This window comes from Bubalus kerabau, chromosome 1 (genome assembly GCF_029407905.1).
Source record: "Bubalus kerabau isolate K-KA32 ecotype Philippines breed swamp buffalo chromosome 1, PCC_UOA_SB_1v2, whole genome shotgun sequence".
Classification (NCBI taxonomy): domain Eukaryota; kingdom Metazoa; phylum Chordata; class Mammalia; order Artiodactyla; family Bovidae; genus Bubalus; species Bubalus kerabau.
Genome location: NC_073624.1, coordinates 213,265,901 through 213,277,927, shown reverse-complemented (window position 1 = coordinate 213,277,927; position 12,027 = coordinate 213,265,901). Strand labels below are relative to the sequence as shown.

The 12,027-nt window shown below is 53.7% G+C and overlaps 1 protein-coding gene across 1 annotated transcript; it reads left to right on the top strand.

Annotated features, from left to right (window-relative positions):
• Window positions 1-3,565: 3,565 nt before the first annotated feature.
• On the top strand, window positions 3,566-11,072 carry SHROOM1 (shroom family member 1). Its single transcript, XM_055566773.1, has 8 exons — window positions 3,566-4,036; window positions 7,347-8,339; window positions 8,431-8,486; window positions 8,714-8,923; window positions 9,119-9,697; window positions 9,786-9,927; window positions 10,036-10,308; window positions 10,404-11,072. The coding sequence occupies exons 2-8, from the start codon at window positions 7,389-7,391 to the stop codon at window positions 10,734-10,736; spliced, it is 2,544 nt and encodes an 847-aa protein (XP_055422748.1). The 5' UTR covers window positions 3,566-4,036; window positions 7,347-7,388; the 3' UTR covers window positions 10,737-11,072.
• Window positions 11,073-12,027: the final 955 nt, after the last annotated feature.

Here is a 12,027-nt window from a genome sequence, read left to right as displayed (position 1 = left end):
CTGTAGTTGCTATCTACAAGAATGAAACTTTTTTTTTTTACCTTAACCATGGGTTATAAATTCACTCCCACCACAAACAAAGTCAGAAGACACAAACTTGGGAAAATATTTGCCACACAATAAAAATTTAAAAAAAGTAAATTACCTTGATACATAAAGAGATCTTATAAGTCAGTAAGAAAAAGACCAATAATCCAATAGAAACATGGGCAAGGAAAGTTGATAGATCACAGAAGGGAATACGAGTGGCCTTAAAATGTACAAAATGATATGCAATTTTATATATAAAAAATTAAAACATTTTCACCTTTCAGTTTTCAGAGATCAAAAGTCTGATAATGTACTATGTTAGTGAGGATGTGGGAAAATGGGCACTCACTAACGGGGATACAAATTGGTACAACCTCTTTGTAAGAAATTTGAGAAGATTAACCAAATTTGAAATTTTACATATCCTGTTACAGTTATCTATTACCGTTTAACAGAGTATCCCTAAACTTAGTGGCTTACCCATTTACAATTATTTTGCTTGGGTAACTGAGGAAGGGCTAGGTTGGGTGGTTCTTGGCTAACTCACACGGTGTCAGATGGACTCTCCCAGGCCTGGAAAAGTACTGAGATACTGAGGGGCACAAGCATGTCTTTTTATGTAGTAGGAAAACATGATGAATATCTGCATGTGTCCATCTTCTCCATGGCCCCTGCTCCCTAACCACTGCCGCTAAGGGAGACTCCAAGTTGGTTGCAGTTTCTTCCCCTTCTTCCCCTCTAAGACTTTTTGGGCTTTTGCACTAAAGAGATGCCCTCCAGTCAAAGATCATGAGGGACACACCTGTAGTTGAAAAAATGGAGTGTATTAGTTGTTACAGTGAGGGGAACCGTGAAGCATCTTGGTAAGAGGGCACTAGAAAGGACTTAAAGGATTTAGTGATTTTGGAGAGTTAAAGAAGTAGGACTTTTCTCAGTGATGCTTCAGGAAGCAAGAGTAATTCTATGATTGGGTATCTTAAAATCTTATGAGAAAGAGGAATGACTGAAGCAAAGCTAAAGCCACAGTTGATAAGGAAGCAGCAGTCACACATATTATCCAGGACAGAAAGACATTTGGTCATTTTTTTGACTTGGACAATATTCATGGTTTGTCTGTGTTCAGATATGATTACAGAATGGTCTTGTTTTTATCTTGACCCATCATGGTTACAGAGGGTCTTGTCTGATGTTGATGTCCCATGAAATTGTTTATGCAAAACAGGAGAACTCCATGGCCTTGTCTGTGACTGTCAGACCAACTCCTATAACACCAAGGTCTAGCTGATAGTCCCAGGCCAACTTCCAGATGTCAGGGGTGCTTTCTCTTTCTCAGAAGAGAAAAAGAGGCAAGCAGAGAAGTGAGTGGATGGGATTTCTTTTGGGGAATTTAGGCAGAGAGTTTCTAGAGTCTATGCAAGAGAGATAAGGGGGAGGAGAAGAGGATTATCAAGAATGACTGTGGATGTTGTGTCCACTTCATAGTTGTCAAGAAATATACTTTTCTTTTAAATATAAATTAAGGAACTTCCCTGATGCCCCAGTGGTTAAGACTCCATGCTCTCAATGCAGGGGGCCTGGGTTCAATCCCTGCTTAGGGAACTAGAGCTCACATGCTGCAACTATTAATAAAAAGATCCTGCATGTCACAATGGAGATCAAAGATCGCAACTAAGACTTGGTGCAGCCAAATAAATAAAAATAAATTTAAAAATATACATACATATACATGTATTTTAAAATATATAGACTGTAGCCCTCCAGGCTCCTCTGTCCATGGCATTTCTCAGGCAAGAATACTGGAATGGGTTGCCATTTCCTCCTCTAGGTGATCTTCCTGACCCAGGGATCAAACCCATATCACCTGCATCTCTTGCATTACAGGCAGATTCTTTACTGTCTGAGCTACCAGGGACTTGTAGTTTCATATATATATATATATATATAAATTAAAATCTTGAACATTTTTTAACTGACTTTTGGTTGCTGGGTTTTGTTTCCTCTATTGTGATACTGCTCTGAGACCAACCATGTGGCTCAGAGTTGGTATTAAAAGGGCAGGTGTTCAAAACCAAGAAGTTCTGAGCCATTGTCTGAGTCCAGAGCTCCAGCTCCTGCTGATGCCTGGATCAGGATAGCATTTGAAGAAAAATCAGTGCCAGGAGTGTCCCAATCAGAAGCCAGGCTTAGGTGCCTGCTGCCTCCATCCCCTAGAAGACCCTAACAGACCAAGTTTCCAGGCTCTTATTCCCGCTAGAAAGTGGTAGCCTTGACCCCCGGTCTAAGTTCCGGCTTCTGGTTATTATCACCAACAAACCTTGTCAGCCAAGAATGCCAAGATACAGGGATATGGTCTTTGCCCCCCAGGCATGCTGATTCTTCTGTGGGACAGTAAGGGAAGCCACAATAACAGAAAGACCAAGCACTGACTGGGTTCAGCAAAAAGGCGCTCAGCCCCTTCCAGGGATGGAGCATTCTTGAGAGCCAGTATTCACAGGATACAGGTTTGAAAAGTGGGGGCAGGGAAGGCTGAGGACAGAGCAGTGACCAGTGTACAGTGGCTGATGAATTCTGATCATTCTTTGGAGCCTTGAGATCCCCGTAGGTGAAGAGAGCCAGTTTCTATGGCTGGAGTAGACCCTATCCAGGCCACAGGGGACATGCATAGTCCAGCACCTTAAAATGCTGAGCACCACTGAGAAGACCCGGAGTGAATACACAAGTCAGCAGCACCCCAGCTTCCCTTCCCCCTTTTCAGGTGGCCGGCCAGAGGGCCCAGACTATGCGAGATATGAGAGAAATGAAAAGGGGCAAAGAGGGGAGCAAAGAGGCCATAGTGGGAATCAGAGAGCTGCAAGAGTTCTGGAAATGGAAGTTCTGGAGGGAGAGTTAGTTGGTCAAGGAAGGATGCATTAGCATCCGCACTGTACTCAGAGCTGGACAGGGACAGTGGCAGGTCTGTTTACTTAGCCAAACTGGAATGAGGTGGCCTTCTGGAGCTCTTGGGACCTGGCCTGGGCTTCCCCACTGATGGGGTGGTTTGAATCCGTGGGACTCCGGCCGAGCACTACAGGCCGTGAGAACACACCAGATGGAGACCGGCGGGCGAGCGCCCTGGGAGCCCTACCCCTACTTTCTCGCTTCTCCAGCCAGGCAAGAGGCCTGTGCCCGGCGGGGTAACGAGCGTCCAACCCCGACCGGGGTCTAAGCCTACAAGCGGACACTAGGAAGGGGCTGTCGGCTGCCTGGGCAGCGCGGCCGCTCCGCGCTCCCGCCCCCGGGAGTCGGATTTGGCGCCTCCCCCGCGGCGGCGGGAGCCTGGAGGTGGGGTCGGGAGCCAGAGCCCGGGGCTCTGATGTCACTGCGCGGCCGCAGTCCAGGAGCTCGTCTCGGGTTGGAGCTCAGGTACGCGGCGAGGCCGGGGGCCAGGCGGCGGAATCGCCGTTCCCCGGGGCGGTAGGGCGAGCCCCGCAGCTAGGTGCGGATGGGAGTGGCTGAGCCGCTGCGGAACAGCCCGAGCGTCGCTGGGTCTGAAGGTGTTGGGCACCACAGCACGTCTGGTCTGCGCGAGTCGGGTCGGGCTCCTGCGCCCCTGTCCCCACCTCCGGCAGAGGGGTGGTGGGCGCAGAACCGGTAGCGGCGGGAACTGCTGGGGGAGCACGCCGGGGGCTGGCGAACTCGGAATGGGGCCTCACCGCACCCCCTAGCCACTCCCCGACCCCCGGCTCATGCCCTTCGGCAGCGGAGCCGCTAGGGAATCCAGCCCCCACTCCCTGTCCCTCTCTCCTGCGTCCAGGACCGCGTGGTCCCCTGCGCGCGTTTTGAGCCCTCCTTCCCCGACGGTGAACCCAACAGGAAAGGCCGAGAAATGCGCCGTCCGGGGGCCATCCACTCTGCCAGTGTTCGCGAGGCGTCGCTCTCCTGCTGCACCTCGTGACTTTGTCGCCCCCTGTGGCCACCAGGCCTGTGCTTCTTGCCTCTCTGACCTCAACTCAGCTTGAAGCCCCAGGTATGTGGTCCGACCTCGACCGCGGCCTCCTTTCCGCATGTGCCCTAGCATCCCTCGTTTCCTGTCCGCGGCACGGAGCTAGAGCCTATGGAGACTCTACGGGAGGGCGGCAGCAGTGGAAAGCAGATGCTTCGCAGGGTGCGTTGTGGGGCGGACAGGCTTGGAGAATGGGGAGCCGTAGGGGGCTGGGAGAGCCATGGAACTCCCCCGTAAGGCCTGCTCTTCCAGACTGTGTCTGGAGAGCTGGGATTCAAGACAGGCCCAGGACCCAGAAACTCAGTCTGGGTGACTTGGAGGCAACACCCTACAGTAAGCCTACCACTGAGGAAGACCATCCCAGATGTGATTTAATTCCTGATCCTTATTGATCATTTGAGGTTGTCTGTCTTTCTGGTCACTTTACCTGGATCTGTTTCTGTTGCCTTTGTGTGACTTTAGTCACTGGAAGCAGTCTTCATCGGTTTCCCCAAGAACCTCTAACTAAAAGCCTGGGTCTGTCTGCTTGCCTGGTCCAACCTCTCTGCTGAGGTCCAGACTCACATCTCAACCTACTCAACTGCTCACCAGACTTGCCACAAACACTGCAAAGTCCACAGGCCCCAGACCTGGCCTGGAATCCTTGGCCAGTTCGCATCCCAGCTTCCTCATTCCTGACACCGGCACCTCCACCTCCTCAGTTCCTAGCTCTGAACATTGAAGTCATCATTGTCTCCTTTTCGTCTCTTGCTCTTTGATTCAGGTGATATTTATTGCAAACGATGCCAATACCATATGACCCTACCTAATCTAGCAGTTTTCCAGGATAACATGCTGCTCCCCCTGGGCTGATGGGGCTTGAGAAAGCTTTAGTTCTGACTTATATTCAATGCAGGCATTGGCTCTGCAGCCCAGCCCACAGCTGACATTAGTGCTGACGCTAGGGCTCCTGGGGTGTGGCCACTCCCAGCCACAGAGGCTGGTTGGACTGCAAGAGGCTCTCTGCAGCCAGACAAAAACTCTCTGCTCTTTGGGCTGAGGCCCCAAAACACACTAAAGGAGCTGGACTTTCCTACCCTATCTTGCATGGGTATTGGGTGCTCAGGTTACAACTGAAAAAGCATTCTCAACACAAAATCAATAAGAAAATATACAGACATTTTTATTACCCATTTGAGCTGTTTTTATTGGGCGAACTCAGAACCCTTTGTCATTCAGTAACTCACAAATAAGAATTTTCAAGGCCTTTTTTAAGGAAACATCTTTGTATTTGAACAGTTACCCATGCCTAAAAATGCAGTGAAAGTCAACATGGGTAGGCCTCGGTGGCATAAGCCAGGATAAACAGTGCTCCCAAGTTGGGCTCAGAAGGATAGCAGGAGAGGGGGCCAGCGTCTGGGTGGCTGGAGGGGTTCCCTAGAGGAGGTGAGTCTTCCAAGGGGCTGCTACTCAGAGTAGCTTTTCTTTCTGAAATACAGAGAGTATAAACTACTTTGCAAAAGTGGTCCCCAAGCCTAAGTGTGAGGACCAGCCTTCAGGGCTGGCTTTAGTAGGCACAGTGATGTCAAGATGTTCTGGTACCAGATCAGCTGACAGCCCCTCCTGGGAATGGTGGAAGTACTGCTTCTCCCTTTAAGGAAACACTATGTCCTCCCACCATTAACCTCTCTACCTGCCCTAGCCAGCAATCTGTAGAATCTGGGGTCTCAGGGAATGTGGTAGAGGGTGATCCTGAGCTCCAAAATGTGTCTAGGAGGCTCACCAAAGTCTGTTTTTTCAGTTTCCACCCAGCTATGGGCCACCCTCCTCTGCAGTCCCAACCAAGAAGCTCAGGGAAGGCAAACCTGCTTTCTCCCCACCATCCACCTCCACACACAAAAGTCCCTATAGCCCGCACTGAACCCTGAGTTCCCAAGACTCAAAGCTACTTTCACCCCTGATCCAGGTACACTGCCCCAGCTCCTCCCCTTGTTCCCCTCCTGGCACTGGGAAGGTATTGATTTCTGGCCATTCCTGTTCCAAGCTATGCTTGCCTGCTCTTTTGGTTCTTAATAACCTGAGTAACCTGGTCAGTGTCCATGAGTGGCAACTGTCTCACCCATTCTGTCCCCTTCTTCAAAAAGACTAATAGGGAGAGAAGAGTAGGTGGAAGCAAAGAAGCCCTCAACCTTCTCCACCAAAGCCACCCCACCTACCCCACCCCTCATCTAGTTCCTGCAATTCTACTCCTTTCCTTGTCATTCAACAAATATTTCACATCAACTACATGCCAGACATTGAGGGCACAGAGATGAGTCAGTGCAGGGCCTGTCCTCAGGAAGTTCATGGGTGGGAATGGGGAGAGGGAATCACAGGCAAACCAACAATCACCATGCAGGGTGTTGAGTGCTGTGATGGGGAAGCTAGGACACTAGAGGGATCCCAAAGGGCCAGGAAACCTCTAAGCTGAGCCCTATAGGAGGAGCAAGAGTGGCACAAAATGGGGTAAGCCTGTCACTCCTAGACAAAAGGCAGTCTCCCAAGCAGGGAACATATTATCCTGGGATCTGACAGTAATTTGAAGTGGGGGGGGGGGCGGGTGCGGATTGTTTCCCACAGAGGAGCCTGAGCTTTGTTGGGGGGGATTGGGGTAAACTGGCTTTCAGCAGAGTTTGCTTCTAGGAAATTGATTCTGGCTTCAGTAAGCTTGGAGGCAAGCCCAGATTCCAGGCAGGGCTCTGCCTCTTACTAGCTATGTGCCTCTGGGCAAATCATTCCCTGGTTCAGAACCTCACTGTCCTCATCTGTAAAACGCAGGCAACAGTTGTGAGGTTCAAGATAAATATTTATTCAGAGCACCTGGAACATAACTGGCCCAGAGGAAGTCTGTGAAGCTGCCCCTGCCACCTGACCTGGGTCTTTCCTCCCCTCCTTTCTTGGCTCCCCTCTGATCTCAGATCGTTGTTGATGTTGTTTATGAGGAAAAGATCACCCAGAGGAGTTAACAAAGCAGCCAGGAAGCAGCCTGGGTGGGACAGGGTTGGAGAGGGAAGGAGCATGGGTATGTTCTCAGCGCTCCAGGAGGTGCCAGGGTAGAGGCTGGGCCAGAAGAGCCCCAGTAGGGAATGGCCTAGGTGCCACTTCCTTCCTCTGAGCTAAGGCTCTCAACCTCCAGAGGTGCTCCCCTGGTCCTCCTGCCTTTGCCATCCCAGACGAGGGAGGTGCAGGATGTTAGGGCCATGGGTCCCGTGGCCAGGGAGGCAATGTGTAAGCATGTCGGTGTTGGAGAGGCCAGCAGGCTATCCTAACCCATACCCGGAGCGCCTCACCTCCCACGCCGCCTATGCTTTTCCAGGCCTTACAGAGCTGGCCAGCCTCCGCCCTCCTCCGAGCAGCCATGGAGGCCCTGGGTCCCGGAGGTGGCCGCACCTCCCCGGCCTCGTCCACTCGCAGCCTGGACTTGCGGCGGTTGTCCGCGCCCACCGACTCGGCCTACAGCTCTCTCTCCGCCGCCTCAAGCGGTCCTGAGCCTCCTGAGCCGCGCACGCCGTCGCCTTCGGCGGGGACCCAGCAACTTCCCTACCTGGACTGGGACTACGTGCGCGTGGTGTGGGGCGGCCCGGCCCCCGCCGCCAGGCTTCGCACTTCCCCGCAGCCCCGGCGCGCGGCCGCCGCACGCAGTGGACCTCGTGCCCCTGAAAAGGGAACCCCGGGACCGCTCAGCCGCCAGACCACCCCGCTGCTGTACGCGCTGGCGGCCGAGGCTGAGGCCGCGGCGCGGGCTGCCGAGCCGCCCAGCCCGCCCGCCTCGCGGGCCGCCTACCGCCAGCGGCTACAGGGCGCGCAGCGGCGAGTGCTCCGGGAGACGTCCTTCCAGCGCAAGGAGCTCCGCATGAGCCTACCCTCCCGCCTGCGGCCGGCGGCCCCCGCGCGGCCCTCTGCCCAGCACCCGCGCTCCGCCTCGCTCAGCCACCCCGGCAGGGAAGTAGAGCCGACGCGCTCAGGGGCTCCCACCCAGCAACGGAAGTGGTGCTTCTCAGAGCCAGGGAAACTGGATCGCCTGGGTAGGGGCGCTGGGTTGGCAAGGCAATGCTCCGGAGAGGCCTGCTCCAGCTCTGGCTTCATCGGGCCGGAGCCTCGGGAATGGCAGCAGAGGACGCTGGCTGAGTTTGAAGGTCAGCAGATCAGATGGCTGCCTGCGACCCAGCCCCCAAACGTAGAGGACCCAAAATCCCGGTCCTTGAAGCTTGGCAATGCCTACAGGCCTGCCGCCAGTCGGAGTCGGAGCGCTTCCGGGGAAGTCGTGGCCCCCTGGGGAAGTCCAGAAGGTATCATGCCCATTGCCCAGGTATGGAAGATAGGGGCTGCCACCTTGGGGTGGGGGAACCTAGAGGACTGAAAACTTGAGCAACATTCCACCCAATTGCTTGCCTTTCCAGGCTGTTCCCCAAGGAGCAGAAACCCCTAGACCACCATTGCAGACCAAACTTAACAGGTGAGAGACATGAACCACTCTGGGAACTGAAAGTTGGGGGAGGCAGCTTTCATGGCTCTTGCTCAAGAAAGAAGGCCTCCACCCACCCTCAGTTTGAGCCTTATGTCTCAAGGCAGAGTGCAAACCACACCCCCTAATCCCACCCCCAACACCCCACTGTGTTTCTGGTGCAGAACCAGAATCTTCCTTCCTGGTCACTGTGGTCAGTGTGGGGTCCTTGCCTCCAGGTTCCTGAATCAGAAGGAAGCTGCAGAAGTGTGTCCTGCAGAGGGACCCCAGAGCAGTCCCTCTGACTGTGAGCAGAGGGGCTCAGAGAACTGCATTGGGTCTGTTCGGCTCCCATCCCTTCCTGATGATGAAGTTTTCCTGGAAGAAGCCCCCCTGGTCAGAGCAAGATCACCTGCAGACTCCCAGACTCCCCTGGGGCTCCCAACCTGGTGAGTTTCCTCAGACTTTCAAGCAGAGTGAGATACACCTTTCCTACACACATCTATAAAATGCTGGAGAGGCATGGAACTCTCTCTTGACGGAAGGCGGTGGGGGGGGTGGGGAGGAGGGAGTGGTTGGCAGGGGGAGGGGGGTGGGGCCCTTGGCCAGAGCTTTTTCTGATTTAGTGTCTCTTCCACTTTCAGTGTCCATGTCTCTGACCAGGAGTACGGAGCTGGCTTGAGTCAAAGGACTGACCAAGCTATAATCCCCCCAGAGAAGCCCCTCCATGAGGACCCAGAAACTGCAGGGATGGATGAGTGTTGGCAGGGGTTAAACAGTTCTGTGAATGTTTCCAGGCCTACATGCTGTAGCCCCCCTGAGACTGCAAATGGTGACATCCTTACATTTGACCCCACTGAACTGCTGACCACTGTTCCCCCCACAGCTGCAGAGACTGCAGAGACTGACCTGAAACCTTTCCCAGGTGATACCCTGGGACCTCCAGACAGTGATACCCCAGGGCTCCCTGACCGTAGTGCCCTGGCTTGGGGCCCTGGGGAGCCTGGTCCCCGGTCAACATGGGCCAGTCCACGCCTCGAGGAGCTGGTTCAGGAGCTGGCCAGATTGGATCCCTCTCAGAGTGACACCTTCACCTCCTATCCCAGCCCAGAGCCATCCCTGGGCCTGCTAGATGGACTGATTCCTTTAGCTGAGGTCTGGGCTGCAATGAGACCAGCCTGTAGGGAGGCTGGAGAGGAGGCTGCTGGTAATTCTGAGCCAGGGTGAGTGAGGGGCATCAGGGACTCAGAGGACTTTAAGCTCCTGATCTCTGGGGCAGGACAACACAAGGAGCTCTGGTTTTGTCCCCAGGTCCTATCTACTTAACTCCACCCAGCACCTGCCAACTTCTCAGGAGGAGACAAGGCCTGAAAACCTTACCACCCACGTTGCACCTGACCAACCATGTGACCAGGGTGCACCAAAGCCAAATAACAGCATCCAAGCCAAGAAAGTGAGTGTGGAAGGGGCCATTGGTGGCTGAGTGAGGCCAGAACCCAGAGTCTGGTCTGGGGAGTCAGGGGCCTGGCTCCAGACTTAAGTGCCTACGCACTCCCGGCAGGCAGAGCTGGCGGACCTCCTCCAAAAGATGCTCAGGGACCTTCAGGCCGAGCAGAAGCAGCTGCAGGGAGCGGCCCAAGCTTGGGCCAGGCGCGGAGCTGCTCTGGAGGCCGCTGTCGGCCAGGCCTGTGCACCCCATGAGCTGGAGCGGTTCAGCCGGTTCATGGCCGACCTAGAGCGTGTGCTTGGCCTCCTGCTGTTGCTGGGCAGTCGCCTGGCCCGCGTGCACCGTGCCCTGGCCCGGGTGGGTGCAGACAGCGACCCTGAAGAGCAGGTAATGGTTAGGGCTGAGGAGGGCCGGGAGACGGGAAGGGCGGTGAGGGGCCTGCATCGGGCCTGGCTCACAGTGCCCTCGCCCTGCATCTCCAGGCCTCTCTGCTGCAGCGACTGGGGCTCCTGCAGCGGCAGGAGAAAGATGCTAAGGAGCTGAAGCAGCACGTGGCGCGGCGGGAGCGGGCCCTACGCGAGCAGCTGGCGCGCGCACTGCCCGCAGAGGAGCTGAGCGCCTACCGCACCCTGTTGGCCGGCAAGGCCGCAGTCCTGGCCCAGCAGCGCAGCTTGGACGAGCGGGTCCGCCTTATTCAGGACCAACTGGACGCAGTCAGGAACGACCTTGGCCGTCATCCCTCGTCTCCCAGACCAGCCTTCCCCTCAGGGACCCATCCTCCCGATAAACTGCCCTTCCCCCCACCCCTCATCTAGTTACAGGCGGTGAGGGTGGGGAGCATTGCCCTTGCCTCTCACCCGCATGATTCCGGATGACGCTGGTTTATTCGGTGCTTTTCCCTTGGGGTGGGGAAGACCCAGGCCCGGCTTTGCCGGGGTACTTCTTCCAAGTGTTCTCACGTGGTCTTTCCCAAATCTTGTGGATTATCTGGTAGTTAACAGAAATTTTAAATCTTCAGAATTCTCTCCTGTGATGAGAAAGAGTTCTGGTAAGGGTTGGTTGGAGGGAGATGAGACAAGTCAGAGAAGCACCTCAACTTAAGATTCAAAATGGCAATTTCTTTTCCCTCTCAATAAAAAAATTGATGAGAAGTAATACCCGGAGTCTGGCTTGGAGGCAGGGTCTTGTTTGCAAATTTCAGACCCCTCCCTGACTAGAGCAGATTAGCTATTTGTCAGAGGACATTAGTCAGGTCTAGGGATTCCTAGGAAGACTGAAGAAACAGGCTTGAAAACAAGAGGGGCCAGGCAGATGCTGTCACCAGTAGTCCCTAACTCTTCTGGTGACTGCATTTTTACCACAAAACTCTAGACCTGATTGGCTGAGTTTAGGTCCCTTTTGCTGGTTTTTACCCAAGCCCCTAACCTCAGTGGTACAGTAGAAGTGGGTAGGGCGGCCTCCCTTCAAGATTCAAGGCACAGGGAACTTCCCCAAATGGAAAATGGATTCAGATGCTTTGCCTAAAAACCTTGATGAGTGTCAAATACACTTGGGCATTTAGGGGAATTCATTCTGAGGCCCAAAAAGAACTGTCTTCCTCATCCAGTTGTGTTATCAAAACTGAATTTGTCCACCTCTCCTTTGGAAGACCCTATGGGGTCAACCAAGCTTGAAGAGGGCAGTTGGGAGGATGGGAGCTGAATGGGGATGAGTCATGGGGCATCTGGAGACCTATTATGCTGGGGGGCTTATGTCCTGGAGATGCCTATTTGGGGTTGGGCTGGAGCTGGGAGTGGGGGGTTAAGGGCTAGAGTGAAATGAAACAAATGACACACACACCCTCTGTGTATCATCCCTGTGTACATAGAATCAATGTTCTCCAATATACATGTGAAAATCTGCCTTAGCATTTGTAGCTGCAAAGGCTGGGGACCAGAACATTGTTCATGCAAATACTGAGTGTATTTTTGTAAGCTGGGCACCTTAATAATAATGGTATCTAAAGCCAACTGACCTCTAAGTGAGAAATCTCTGCTTCTGAGCTCTTTTCTGATGCATATTGTCACTAAGTGCAACTGGTTGGGAATTTTAAGTGGTTGTATTCAT

Excerpts from the sequence above, each read along its gene's own strand:
- SHROOM1 (XM_055566773.1), top strand. The coding sequence starts at position 7,389 with ATGGAGGCCCTGGGTCCCGGAGGTGGCCGCACCTCCCCGGCCTCGTCC. Across the intron at positions 9,698-9,785 it reads GCTGGTAATTCTGAGCCAGG|GTCCTATCTACTTAACTCCA; the intron begins GTGAGTGAGGGG and ends TTTTGTCCCCAG. Across the intron at positions 10,309-10,403 it reads ACAGCGACCCTGAAGAGCAG|GCCTCTCTGCTGCAGCGACT; the intron begins GTAATGGTTAGG and ends CTGCATCTCCAG.